Genomic DNA, 14,574 nt, shown 5'->3' with positions numbered 1-14,574 from the left:
TATCCACGTATTAAAATTTCTTGGAATGAATATCAATTAAATCACACCATAATTGAAACACAGTTGATATTTGTTAGCGCTTAACTCTCCGTACGGTCTCTCGTCATTTGATCTGAAATTCACTCGCTAACTGAGTGAAAATGGAGTTTGCTTGCTAAACTCGAGGCGCTTACTCAATGCTACACTCGGCGCAAGCGTTCTCGGAATTTCCACAATAATTGATTCTTCTTCTATGGTGGCAGCGCGCGAGCTAAACGTACCCGGCGGCGGATTTGCAAACCTGGAAGAAATCATTTAATTTATTGCCTTCAATTAGACATGGCAATTATTGATTGCCTTCAATGATTTTCGTCATGCCACTATTTTCGCCGTCAATGCGCACTCTCGTTATCATTTGACGGTTTTTTCTCAAATGACTTTGGAATGACTTTCCTCGGAAATCGCAAGCAGTAGGGTTCGCTGTTGGCCGAAGTACATTGACAGAACAACTCAGTCCTCTGTTTGCGATGAGCAAAAAGTGGCCTTTCGACCTTGTGCACCGCTACGCAGAACCGCGCTGCCGGGTCAGTTGAGCAGTGTCTTGTCTGATATTACTGTTTTACAAATTCGTGGCGCCACAGCCAAGAGCGAATAAAACTATAAGTGGAAAAATAATGAAACTGTATAGTTTAAAACCTGCCAACTCTTTGATTGGGAACAAATTAACACAATGAATCTATGAAAAATTAGGTATTAATATTTTAATATCTGTATTTTGACGCTTAGCAATAGCCGTTGGAATTTTAAAAAACGATTAGCAGACAAGCGCTGCTTCATTTTGACGTCATCAGTTTTAGGGCTTGTAAATATTAGGACACACCACTTGTATAGTTAGTCAATACCATTTGTATGGTATAAATAACATGGGCAACAGAGCAAAATCCAACAATAATCCCAAAAATAACAACGCATAAGTATCTGCTGGCCCGTGCTGCGATGGCTGATTCCACAATTCCTAATGGCGCTATGGTTTTCAGATATTTTGCTGAATTATTTTTCACTGTCTGTCATCCAAATTCGCTAGGGAAAGCTACTGAAAAGTCAGTTTCACTTCCGTTTCTTCGCACCTCGGGTGGTAATTTCATCTTCAACCTCTCGAGAGATGTTTACGCTGTGTGTCGAAAAGTGCCTTAATTTTTGAGCACGTTCCTTCCGGCGTACATTCTGGCGGCTTTGTTCACAGCAGCGGAAGCGTTCAGAAAACATAAGTCTCGTCTTTCAGAAAAGCCGGCTCAAATGAGAGCGGTGAAACGAATAAACACAAAATGTGGAAGCCAACCGATCTAAATGCGTTTGATAATTTCAATTGATGGTTGGCAATAGTTTTCTTTAAACCCGGCTTTCAAAGCAAGCCTTGGCGTTGGAAAGAAGTGATTTTAGTCTGTCCTTCGCTGTTCTCACTTTTTGAAAAATGAATATTGCCACGAAACACATATCAGGGTGCAAGCGGATATGAAAACGAAATCGTTGTGTGCGTGTGGCAGCATTCAAGCCTTTTCTATTATTTGTCATTGGTGGGTGATACACCCTTTTGTGCAAAGCATAATACTAATTGGATTTTTTTATAAAAAAAAATTCAAGGCCAGACCTGCAGCGTTGATTCTTATTTGCAGCCAATATCTATACTTTCCAGCCCTCGTACCCAGTTACACCGGAAACTGCCGTCACTAAATGAGAGATTATTTTGCCTTTATCACATTAGCTATCATTTGAATATTCACATAATGTATATTCATGTTTCCTCTCAGTTTTCGTAGCTTTCAGAGCATGAAAATCAACATGTACGAGTCATTTCCTTAAGTAGGGCCATGTATGAAGACTTAAAAAACCCAATAAATAAATATTTGGAAACCATCTTCGAGAAGTGGATACGCGTTGAGCCCAAAGTTGCCGAACGAAATTTTCGTCCCGTAAGAACCCCATGTTGAATGCTTTTTGTAAATTGCTCATTACTACAGCTACCGATGAGTGGAAATCCAGTTGTTTGGTCTCTCTTCTTGTAGCTGAAGAGTCGGTCAATCAAAATATAATAACAGAAAGACGCTAACACTGCTAACAGTGGACTTAAAACCGATTAAAATTGGTATGAAAAACCGCGAATCGGATAAATGGGTGATTATACTGCACTGGAAACCCTTGACGCGGTGTGCGTATCAGCTGCCCGTGTGTTTCTTGATCATAATTCAATAGACTAACTCTTCAGCTGTAAGTAGAGACCAAACTATCGATTTTTTTCAGTAAGCGATTTGAAAAACCTATAGCATGGAGTTCTCATTGGACGAAAATTGCATTTGGCAACTCTGGAGTCGGCGCTAATCTCCTTTCAAGATCACTACTTTTTATAGCTATCATTTTTGTATTCGGCCCTATTGTCTAAAAAGTCACATATCAAAAGGCAACAATATTGACAGCAAAGCCATGTGTCAAAACACGTCAGCTACAAAAGAGCCTCTAATTTGTGTAGGAGCGAAAGACAAAAGCCGAAGCGGCGAGAAAGGAAGCGCGAGACGTCATCTCGAGCTCTCTCGCCGGATTATCTGACTGCGTTAGCGGCGACTAGGTCCTCGTTGTTCCTGGAAGCGCTTTTCTCGTCGTTAAATGGGCCCTTGAATACATTAAGCGGACCGACGATCATCTGATATCCTCCTTCTCTCGCCCGCTCGCTGGCTAACCAGTGAAACACTAGCGCCTAATCAGTTCTCTTCTGCGAATTCGGCTCTGCTGCCTGCGAATTTTTACCCAAATTTGCACCTTTGCAATGTTTAGATTGAATCGCTGCTATTAGAAAGTGGAAATTGTTTAAAAAAATTGAAATATTTTTTAGTTGTTTAACTCGCCTATATTTCAGAGTAAGAAAATGTGAATAACTTTACAGAGAGGCTCTTTTAAAAAATTTTACACTAATTTTCAAGTTTTTGTGCGCTGCCGAACCAAAATTTCATTAAAATTCTGCAAAATATTCGCCCGTTTCCTCTTCACTTGAATGTTTTGAGAGGCTTAAAACAGAAAGGCAAATATGTAGCGCAAACAATGCGTACGTGTACGTCCTTTTCGGTAATTAACAACGCGTGTTTGCACAAAACCAACAGAAACTATTTGCATTGCAAATATGGTTCATAATAGCATGAAAAGTCGACACTTTTCAATTAGCTGTGATTCGTGGTAACTGAAAGCAATTTTCTTTTTCTACGAAATAACCAATTCGTTTCCCTCGTCCCTCATATTTGCGAGCAATCTGAATTTTCATGCACCCACTCAAAGTGCCAAATCAATTAAATTAAGTGCAAGCACATCTGTGATTGTTAGGTAGTTTCATTAACTATCAAAGGTGGAAATAATAAATGCATGTAAAATAGCGATGCGAATTTTCAAGGAAATTTTGTGTAGCAACTGGTAGCACTGTGAGATTTTCACTTGGGCTTGGTTAAATTTAGGGCGAGCGTTTTCCGCGGCTCCAGTTTGGGCAAGCGTTGCCGTCCGGGATGTGTATCGATCGGGCGAGCCATCACTCGTGTGGGTGTTCTTTTCTGGAAAACGTGTACCACAGCATACCTTTGACGCCGGGTTCACGCACTTCGCTCGCAAACTCGACTGACTGAGAAACGTCTTTCCAGGCCTGCGAAATTTGACCCACATCAGCTCTCTTGCTCCTTTGATCTAGACTATAACTTTTATTAATTGCCACGAGGAAAATAATTTAAAAAAGCATAATATATTCAAGTTGAGGGCTTAAATAAAAGCTCGAAAGATTTAGTTATTATTGGGGGAGGGGGATTTGCCCGAAAACCGACACTGCCCAACAATATTTAAATTTGCTCTGCAAGAAAGAATATGAATTTAATCAGATGGTTTTTCAATACAGAATAAGCCTTAAAATTTGAATAATTTTGGCAGTGCAGTCTCAGTTACGGTGCAAATCCTCCCTCAAATAAAAAATCAGCCTACTTTGCTGCTATATCAGCCCCTCACTTTTATTTTCTTATCTTATTTATTTTCCTCGTAGCAATTAAGGAAATTTCCCATGATTAAAGGAACAGACCGTGCTTTTGATTGAAAATAAAATATTTACTACCACTTTATTCCACAGTAAGTTGCCATTAGCTTCATCCTAGCCTTTTAAAAACTATTTATATTTTACTTCACAAATTTCGGAACTATTTCATTAAAAATAAATATTTTTAACGCTCTGTTATTGGCCTTTGTTTTAGACTGGTTTCCGATGAAGCGACCCGAGGAATCAGACTGTTAAAATCAATGGCTTGCAGTGAGACGGTATGTCTTGTGCTACTGGCCGTTCTTTTGCTGCCCTGCGTGTCCAGCGGCTGCATGTTCGGCATCCCAACTCTGGGAGGTGAGTAATTTTCTTCGTCCCGGTATTTCTTTCCAGACGAGTAACAGAAAGAAGTTCACAGCAGGATTTTGGATTCAATACTGTTGTTTCTTCACCTAAATTCGAAGTTTAACTGTTATGCAAATTATTTGAAACCATTACAGGATTTCTGGCTTGAATTATTCTGTAAAATAGATCAGGCATGGTATTAAACGTTTTCTTTCAACCCTTTTTGCAGCGACTTATCCTGCCGGAGATATCTTTCTGGAGAAAGGCCAGTCGTTGAAGATCACGTGCAAGCTGGACGAAGTAGATAATGTGACGAATGCGAACAAAATATTTTTCACTGACGGCAATGAACGGGTCCCGAAGCGCTTTGTCAACGTGATAGATACGTCAACTGCCAAATTGTCGATTCCCAACATGACCCTTACCAATCATTCGGTATACTACTGCAGACTCCAAACAATGGACAAAGTCGTCTGCCTCAACCAAGTGGTTGTCGGACGTAAGTTCTTGCCCATTTTTTGTGTGTGTCCAAAATGTTTGTATGTCCCTCCTTCACAGTGAAACCGCAAGAACCGCAAAACGTAACTTGCATCTCCAAAAACTGGGAAACATTTACATGCAAGTGGGACAAGGTGGATCACTACACACCCACAACCTACACTATTCTCTACACCCTGGCAGGGCGAGGCAGCAGAAGGTAAGTGCGCATTTCTTCGCTTTTACCGTCTCAGCTCGTGTCTTTTTATTCAAACTAACTTTGCTTCAATCGGTATGGTCCAATACCTTGTCTCATCCTCTATGCAATGTTTTGTGTCACCTTAAGCAGTGTTCGTTCCTCTGTGCTAAGTTTTTGGGGTGTAGTAAGGCAATGAAACCACTCCACTCTAACACTATCGGCGTCGTGTATTATTATTATTATTATGATATTTGAAGTAGAATTTAAGTAGGATTTGAAGTAGAATTGAAGTAGGATTTGAAGTAGAATTGAAGTAGGATTTGAAGTATTATTGAACTATAACAGACAGACAAAAATCACATTTATGTATCACATGAATAAATCAGCAATTCGGACATTCACATTAACTAATGACAAAATATACAATTATTTCTTACCCCGTTTTCGGTTCAGTCATTTTATAAAATTGTCGCAGGCATTCTCCATCAAGATCGGGGAGACAACATTTTGATGCGACTGCTTCTGTGCCAGTCTGATTTTGCATTGGGAGTAAAGGTGCAGCAAAGGTGCGATTCACCTTTTCACTGCCACCTATTACAACCAAGGGAAATATCTCAACATTGATATGCAACTTGTAGTGGCGGGAAGCGCCCACAAAGTCGAGAGATTGCAGGGTTTATTTTTTGTTAAAAACTTAAGAGAGAATCGTAGAGAATCGCTACTTTTGGTTTGCAGGTTCAGGATCAGGACCGACAGTCAATTATGCCATTCTAGATTTTCCTTCGACACGCAAAAAAATCAGATTCGCACCGTGTTTTCAAAATACAAGAATTATAATTGATTGAAACTTGAATTGCGAAAGTGGAACATATTCGCATTCAAATTTTGAAATAGGTGACCACTCGAGGTTGTTTTCATGTGGAGAAAAAATAAAACCAAAAGCTTCGTCCTCGTTGTTTCGATTTCGTCGTTCAATTCTCACATTCGTCTGGCAAAAGCAATTTCAATTTTTGCCAAGCATTGCTCATACGATTGGGCATTTTCGATATTTTTTATATCGCTAAGATGACCACGCGCATTTTTTGCAGACAAAATTTAACTCTAGTTAAGTGTTTTCTTACAAATTTTTTAATGTGTATGGTGCTATTGTCATATAATATTGCTTTTGGACATTTTTCGATACAAAAAAATTATCTGACATAGTTTTGGTAAAATTAGTAGTTTTGTTCCAGTACTGGAAATTTTCATTCAAATTTTATATTGTTCCCATCTTAAAAGCAAAGATGGTTATATAGTTCTACAAACCTTTTGAAACTCGGAAAGTAATCTTAGACAATGAGAGAGTATGGCCTGGTGGGGAATTTTTGGGCATTGTATTTTTCCATGTTTCTTTTGTTTTGACATTACTTATCAATCAAATCTGTATTCAGAGATACAATCGTACCGGAGAACCCCTGCCCCATCGACGACGTTCTTTGTAAAGAGGAGGACTTAAGGTGACACAAAAAAATCCGCCCTCCCCCATGAATAGCAACTAACCCACTTTTCGCGGACGCTGTCCGAGCGGCGAGTAATCTTACTGATCCGTCCACAGTCAACTACTCCGATGTCCAACGGATAGTGACAAGAGGAACAACACCTGCACATGGGATTTCTCCACGAGCCCAATCTACAGAACGGCTCATGAGTTCTACACCATCACCTTGGCCGGTTACAATGCACTGGGAAACGTCACCTTCCCGCCTATAAGGTACCATCACTACGCACACGGTAATTACTTCAGTAATAATTAAAAAATAGTCTTGTGCGATGATTATTCCCTATTTTGGATTAAAAGTTGAATATCTGCTGCAATTCACAAAATATTCGTTTATTGCAGTGATACCAAGACCTCCCGAGAACCTGCGTGCGCAAAACGTGACGTCGCACAGTGTGACGCTCAAATGGGCAGTGGCGTATCCCATGCAGATTTTTCCTCCAGGTCTGATCACCAGGGTGGAGTTTAGACACAAATGGATACCCGAGGGCCAGTGGATCGTATGCGTGCAGAATTGATGTAAAATACATTTATTTACAATTTGCCTTTGTAGACTGTGAACACAACCAATTTGCCTTATAACCCTGTCAATATGACGCTGCATATCACTAATTTGCCGTACGCACACACGAACTACACTATTCGAGTGCAACACAAGTCACAAAAGGCGCAAGACAAAGGCTACTCAGAGCCAGCCACCGTCAATATAACGACTAAATCCGAGAGTAAGTATAATTGTTCTGTCAACTGCAAGTACGAATGCCGTGTCACCGATTTCAGAGCCAACCGCGTCTCCCAAGGTGGACATGGGCGGTTTCGAGAATGAGAAGCCAAACGACGCGTCTTTACGTAATATCTACCTCTACTGGGAGCGTATCCCAGAGTGCTTGTACAACAGTGACGACTTTGAGTATCAAATCGAGATTGAGGAGGAGAGTGGCGCACTACTGTAAGGCTCAAATGGTTGGTAATCTTTTTCTCTCTCTAAAATTGATATTTTTTGCAGCGATATCGTCAAGGCTGACAAAACCTCGTCGTACATCAAAATCAAGGGCCTCTTGCATGATGCGTACACGTTTAAAATATACGCAAGGAACAACCTCGGTGTGGCGGATGCTCCGTCCGTGATCAAAGTGCCACACTATAAATCTTGTAAACCCTTTTGCATCAAGGGGCCGTTGGCTTTCACAAAAATCGAATACGATGACGGAGTTACTGAGCTGTCGTGGAACGAACCTGACACTCCTGGCCTCGGGGAACTCTCTGGCTTGTTACCAATCGTTGACTACACTATTTTCTGGTGCGAAAACTCAAAGGATAAGGCATTCCAGTGCACTGTAAGTCTAATTTTGCCTCAGTACTGACTTGGAATTCTGTTTGAAACTCAAATTTTTCTAGGGATCCATGAACTGGATTCGCGTTCCGGCCAATGCCAACTGGCACAACGTGACCATTCCTGATAAGAACCGTACTTACCAATTCGCCATATCAGCAAACAGTAAAAATCAGAGCTCTGGCCTATCGTGGACAGTTTGCACTGTCGCACACGACAAAGTCATTGAGGGATTGACCCAAGTCGGCTTAAGCAAGGTCGGCTCCACCTTCTTGGAGATCTCCTGGAACCTTCAATGCTCCCACCGAATTGGGCAGGTTCTAGGCTATAATTTCCGCTACTGTCCCATTATCCCAGCACAGCTGAGAAACTGCAAAGGTAAATAAGAGTCAAGATTGAATAGAACAATCTCTTTTTAGAATCTTTGAAATTATTATTAACAAAGTTTGATCAGAAATGAGGACATTTAATCAGCTTCCAGAGTTTTGCACTATTTCATAATTTGCACTATTTCATAATTGCTCTAGAATTTTGTGTTCGAGTCAATATATAAATGTTTGGAATATTTCTAAAAATATTAATTAAGAAGCTGAATCTTCAAGAAATATAAATTGATATAGTAACCATTTGTCTTCATGCAAATTTTGAAAGAACCGTTGGCGTATGTGCACTTTCAGAGCCGTCCAAAGTCCAGTTTGTGCCAGGAGACGCTAACACGGAACTTGGCAACATCACAGGCTTGATGCCGTACACAGCCTACATGTACAACTTGACGGTGCTGAGCATGGGTGGTGAGGGTGTAGGAGAAACGGAGTTCGCCACCACCCTGGAGGCAGCACCCGAGCCTCCGAGAGACCTTAAGGCCACCTACGTGACCAATTCGACAATCCATATCTCGTGGTTTCCACCGGCCAGGTCCAACGGCAACATCAAGTACTACGAGGTCAACTACACGCTTGGCACAACCAAAATCGACGGCATCTTCACGGTCAGTTTCTATAAAATTCAGAATTTTTATTTTATTGAGTTATTACTTTTAAATATGCAATCATATTAAAATATTTTTCTTTCTTCAGTCAACCGGTCTGTATGATCTTCCAAGCTTTACAAACATGTCCATCTACGTGAGGGCCTGCACGATTGCCTGTTCTAACAAATCTAACGTCATCATGACTAGAACCTTGATTGGGAGTAAGTTATCATGTCTGGTATTTGATTCCTCAACTGATTCGCCCTTATTTGTTCGCAGCCCCTAGCAAGATAGATATGGTGCATCTGAGGCGACAGTTGAACGAATCCAACGTCAAGGTCAGCTGGAATGAACCTGTGAATCGTGCAGGCTACATCGACTTCTACCAACTGTGGGTCGAGGAGCATGGAAAAAATGTGTCGGATACACCCTACACAGTTAGCAATCGTACGTAAATTAGACTCAAATTTAGCTCCAGTATTTAACTCTCGCGCATACAGGGATTGTGATTATTTTCTAGAGTTTAAAGTTAATATCCAATTGAGATCTGAAGTGAAAACTAATCTTAAAAAATGTACATAGTACAAAATGGGTATTTTTTTTTTTAATTAAAAGTCAAAAACACCCACAGTTTTTTTGTCTCATTGTACAATGTCTACAAGTTAAATTTCAATCAAATTGATTAATTAAATAACTATATTTTTTAGTTCATTTTGAAATCCTAAATTTTACAAAACTTTCTAAAAACATTAAATTGAAATATTTGTAACACTTAATTAGCACACATCAAGATAGGCCACTCAAATTCAATGGTTCCTTTACCAAAAACTAAAACGTCAAATAATGCTAATCGTTTTTGTTAAGACTGTTAATGAATATATGGAAATATTTTCTTCCTCACTTAACGTTCATTGCGATGGGGACGGTCAGATTATAAATTAGCCAAAAAAATTGTTTCCATCCTTGTTGTTATTCAGCTTTTATTTTCTAGACTAAACTTGGTATTATTTAATGCAAAAATACATGAATTAATTTATCAACTGTTTCAAAAAGAAAGAATACCATTGTAAATATAAATATTTTATCTAAACTGATCATGAGTAAATTTCTAGACTGGCTGATTACATTTTCCGCACACAACCTCTAACGCCTACCTTTTCTCTAGATTTTGTTAATAATTTTTCCTTGCGTGTTGCAGAAACGAACCAGTTGGTTAGCATACCTGACTGCTCTGGGGACAAGCCGCTGGTGTACACCTTCCGCGTGCGTGCAGTCAACAAAGACGAGTACAATCAGTCACAATATGGCCCATGGTCCGATCCCAGGGAGGAAAACTGCTACAGCTCAGGTAACTTGACCCCCGTGCTGCGTCCGTCGTGGCTCAAGCCTGCCAAGTGGCCTCAGCAGAAATACCAATCGAAAAAGTGGTGGCACCTGCTCAAGGTGCAAGAGTGGATCGTGGTGCGCGGAAACAAGCACGCTGCCGCGCAAAAGAACGTTCCGTGGAGCTTTTGGAGTCGCAAAGTCGTTGTGAGCGTCGCCTGAACCTCAGAAAATAACAATTATCACTAATTCGCGTTTTTGCTTGTTGTTATTTCATTTCGCTTCTGCTTCTTGAAACGCAGGCAACTTAAAAAATCGCTTCATAAACGTCTTTTTTAACTATTAACTACAATAACCAGCTGAGTTTGTTATATTTAAGGAAATTTTAAAACATTATGTGTTGTTGCTTAAAGAGTTGGTTCGAATTCTATGAATCAGCCAAATGTGACTACACCATTTTCTCAAAATTTTATATTTAAAAAATTTATTTTTAAGTAATTTCAACTATAGTAAAACTTAACTTTAAAAGATCTAACTGATTGATGAATTTTTCACCGAATGTTTGGAATAATCACTTCCTGGTGCTAGAAAAGATTGTATTGAAGCAGGAAAGATGAGGATGTGATTTAAAGATTTGGCAAAAATCAACGTTTAACGCAGAAACAAGCAAAAACGCGGTAAAAAGTGAATGAAACGGCCTTAATTAGTGACCATCTGGACGTTAATTTATTCGTAATGGACCGTAAACGCGAAAAATGCAGTTCTTTTTCGTGCATCTCATTAAGCTCCACCTTAAGTGGCCTTAAATAAGCGACTTTTATACGCCATCAGCTCTTTTTATATGCTCGCCGCCTTTTATTTTTAATATCCAAGTTAAAAGTCAACGAGTGCAATATTTTATATCAAGTTATGGATCCGCGTTGAGCATGTCAGCAGTTTAGAAGTTTTCCGCAAAACTCGCCTCTGAAGAAGAATACGTAGGAAAAATCTAGAGACTAGAACTTGCATTAAAATCGATTTTCTTCTGCTGACACCAGCTGTATTGCCCGATTTTGAAAAGTTTTCTGTAGAATTTGACTGAACTGAAATGTCCTAGAGTTGAAAAACGGGTTAAAAAGTATTTCAACACTTAATATTAGATAACACGGGAGAACTGTCTTCGTTGAAAGAGGCAGTCAAGTTAAAAGAATTCGTTTAGATATGTTTTTCATCTTGAAATTATGAAGTTGCAAAATCAAGTAAAGAGTAAAATCCTGCAAAATCCCTTGCATCGGAGACTTTTTTCAAAAGAAACTGAAATTTGCCCAAAAGAATAAGAAAACTTGTCTTGAACTGTATTTTTTGTTCGTTACTCATGTTGGTAGTTAAAAATGCACAGTTGATGACATCATATCCTAAATTGAAAGTAAATATTAGCTCGGGCTTTCAAGCAATGGTTGCATGAATATTTAATTATAATTAAGTTTCTACTTGGCAGCCGTTACGGCTGCTAACTTCATCAATGGCGATATTTCAGTCGTTCCAAATTCAGTGAGAATAGAAGTATTGGCAATGCAGTAGTGTCTGTCGGCACTGGATGGCGCCACTGGTGAAAGTCATGTTTTTAATGTAATCCTTGACCAAAAGAGATGCAAGAGAATTCATTAAGTTGTAGCTTTGGCATAACAGTAATAATTTATCAAATTTTGAGACTTTCAAAACGTTTCCATTCTTCACCAGTGGCGTCATCTTGGGGCTTATTTCTTTAATGCCTGTTTGAGAATAATTCCCAGTCAGTGCCTTGTTGAAAATTCAGGAGCTTCTTTTTTTATTGCCTGCAGCGTCCGAGAAGAAGTGATTTATGCTGTATCCATTACAAAATCATGTTGTACAATAAATAAATATGCGAATAACCGTGTACGTTACAAACAAAATAAAAACACAAGAGGCTTAAGAATGTACGCTGACTGTAACTTTATTTAAATATATCCGTCAAAACATTATTTGCGAGCGAATTTAGCTAGTTTAATTTGAGCGAGACTGTAGCAATCGCTGATCTACCGACTGTCATGTGTTGCAGGATTCCCCTCTACCGAGGTCATCACAGTTTTCACGATCTTCGCGGCTGTCATCCTGATCTCGGTGGTCTGGTGCTACGGCAAAAGGTGAGTATCAGTTAAATATGCGTTAGTTTGCTCTCTCCGCGAATCGCACGTACCTGCTTGCTTTGGACGACACCCTGCGAGGACGAACCTGCCCGGCCAGCGACTGACTCGAGTCTGCTGTCGCCGGACCGCCGCGGCCCGCGTCCGGGGAGGGGGGAAAGGGGTTAAGTAAGCGCGCTTCTCAGAATCGGCAATCTGGAGGTCCATCGTGCAACACTTCCGAGAAGCTGGCTCTTTCCTACTAATAGGCCCGCGCGCCATTCTTCCTCCGCTTTTTATTATACACGACTTCTCTCTCTCTCTCTCTCTCTCTCTCTCTCTCTCTCTCTCTCTCTCTCTCTCTCTCTCTTTCTCGTACGCTCTCGCATCTGCATATATTACGCGTTCCCCCGCGGGGCGAACGGGGACACTTTATCGCGCGGTGCATGGAGCGGGGATAATAATTTAATGATGTCCCTCTTGACACTCGTGCGCGCTCGGCATTAAATTTTATTCTCGGTAATCGCTTAATTAATTGCCACCGCTTCCGTGAACCGCGTGATTTTTGTCGCCGAGACTTGGTTCGTGCGTCTTTGAAATGAGGATGACACTACGCATGAAAACGAGACGGTCGCTTTACGTTGATTTATTGTCATTTTTAGAATTTTACTCCGATGGTAATATTTTTATGAACCATTTTTTGTCTGAAATTAATTAGTGTAATGCCCAAAAGTCTATGCTGTGAGAGTTTTTAATCAGGATGGACAACTAAAAGTTAAAAATTTAAGACAATTAACTGGAAAGTGGTTGTTTCGGTGAAGCAAAATATACATAACCACAGAGCCCTCAGCAGAAGATTCTGAATCATCCGTGCCACAGTTTTTTTAAATTATAAACAGCTGCAAACGCAAACTGCAGACATTTTTTGTGTTAATTGATCCTTCTTAGCCAGTTACCATTGAGGAATTTCATACCAAAGACCTAAAATATGCAAGGTCAGGAAAGCGATAAATTATTATTCCAGCAAGGAGAGTTTAAAATTGCGTGGAATTTTCATAATAATTAGGCATTGTCCCTCTTAGTCCCTAAACATTTCAAATATCGTAATGGGAGTGAAACGAGAATAAAGTTTTGAGGTAGTTGCGTTGCTAAATTAAAATACGTTTGCAAGAGACTACAGGTTGAGTTAGCTGACCGGGTTGGGGAGTGCACCTGCGCTGATTCGACTCTTTGATGGTTTTCGCACCTTTCCAGCGGCTTTAGGGAAAAAAATTCTGGCGTTTCAATTAAAGACCTCGGTTTGTGGAGGCGAAAAGATGACCACATTGGGTCTTCACACCTCTGCGGCCAATCGGGCGCCATTTTTTATCGCTCAGTGGTGTTATTGGGACCCGGTGAGCTCATAGCCCACGGGATGTGCTGAGCAGAGGTTCTAAAGAAAGCAATAATTAGAGTTTGTTTGGCCCAAATTTAGTCCGTTTTGGGCTGTATTTAGACAGTTGAAAATAGTCTCTTGTCATTTTTTGTGCAATATGAACCTATTTTAAATATCTTATTAATTTATCACTTTGAAAGAGTCAAAATTCACAGCCGCGGTTTTATTCTCGTGGATTAAACATGTTCCACAATTTAAGTTTTTATTCTTTTGGTGCCAGTCGAATTTTGTGTAAATTTCACCTAAAAGCACTTCCTGTTTTGTAAAAACAAAAGTGCGGCGGGCGTCAAACCAGAATTTGGTGTGATTTCGGTGCGAGGTAGCGGCTGCTGCGCCGGCGGGCGGGATGACTTTGAATTTCGTTCTCGGTAATCTCTTAATTAACAGTTCGGTGAATCGCGTGATTTTGTCGCGCTCAGCGGTGGGTCTTTTTTCGGATGAGAAATCAATCAAGCGCGTTCCGGGAAATGTGAGTGACGCGGGTGGCTAACCGAACGCTGTGCTGTGTGTCCGCAGGTTCTGGATCTGCCTGGAGAAGATGCGCAACGTGCCAGTGGAGCTGCCACCTGGGCTGGACCCCTCCTCGGTCAGTATACATGTATTTTACACTTTACACGCGCAAACAGTACCAGGAAGGCTGACTGGCCGCTTTTGCCAAGCGAGCAATCAACCACCCAAGTCAAGGCTCCGCTATTGACTTGTCACTTTCCCATTGCCGCGAAGCAAGCGTGTTGACTTTGCGGTGGTCCTCTGCTTTTTTGGCACCACTCTCAGTCAGCCTTCCCTGAAGCCGCTGCGC

General features: G+C 40.5%; 1 protein-coding gene and 1 long non-coding RNA gene across 5 annotated transcripts in view; one reads left to right on the top strand and one right to left on the bottom strand.

The window, feature by feature from the left end:
* Positions 1–14,574, top strand: part of LOC135947148 (cytokine receptor-like) — a 39,811-nt gene that overhangs the window by 20,534 nt on the left and 4,703 nt on the right. For all 4 annotated transcript variants that reach the window (XM_065495784.1, XM_065495785.1, XM_065495786.1 and 1 more), the window contains 15 exons: positions 4,248–4,390; positions 4,608–4,877; positions 4,937–5,075; positions 6,649–6,824; positions 6,934–7,091; positions 7,145–7,316; positions 7,372–7,540; positions 7,598–7,928; positions 7,990–8,302; positions 8,602–8,912; positions 9,001–9,115; positions 9,174–9,341; positions 10,093–10,242; positions 12,277–12,361; positions 14,292–14,361. In XM_065495784.1, coding sequence (XP_065351856.1) covers positions 4,294–4,390; positions 4,608–4,877; positions 4,937–5,075; positions 6,649–6,824; positions 6,934–7,091; positions 7,145–7,316; positions 7,372–7,540; positions 7,598–7,928; positions 7,990–8,302; positions 8,602–8,912; positions 9,001–9,115; positions 9,174–9,341; positions 10,093–10,242; positions 12,277–12,361; positions 14,292–14,361 — 2,724 coding nt within the window. In that variant the 5' untranslated portion in view covers positions 4,248–4,293. The remainder of the gene's footprint in view (positions 1–4,247; positions 4,391–4,607; positions 4,878–4,936; positions 5,076–6,648; positions 6,825–6,933; positions 7,092–7,144; positions 7,317–7,371; positions 7,541–7,597; positions 7,929–7,989; positions 8,303–8,601; positions 8,913–9,000; positions 9,116–9,173; positions 9,342–10,092; positions 10,243–12,276; positions 12,362–14,291; positions 14,362–14,574) is intronic.
* LOC135947150 (uncharacterized) lies at positions 12,147–14,292 on the bottom strand. The gene is made up of 2 exons (XR_010575591.1): positions 12,415–14,292; positions 12,147–12,349 (listed from the first exon to the last, which is right to left on the bottom strand). It is a non-coding gene; the product is annotated as an uncharacterized LOC135947150 (long non-coding RNA).

Source organism: Cloeon dipterum, chromosome X (assembly GCF_949628265.1).
Source record: "Cloeon dipterum chromosome X, ieCloDipt1.1, whole genome shotgun sequence".
Taxonomy (NCBI): Eukaryota; Metazoa; Arthropoda; class Insecta; order Ephemeroptera; family Baetidae; genus Cloeon; species Cloeon dipterum.
The sequence above is the reverse complement of the archived record's forward strand: the minus strand, read 5'-3'. Positions and strand labels throughout refer to the sequence as shown.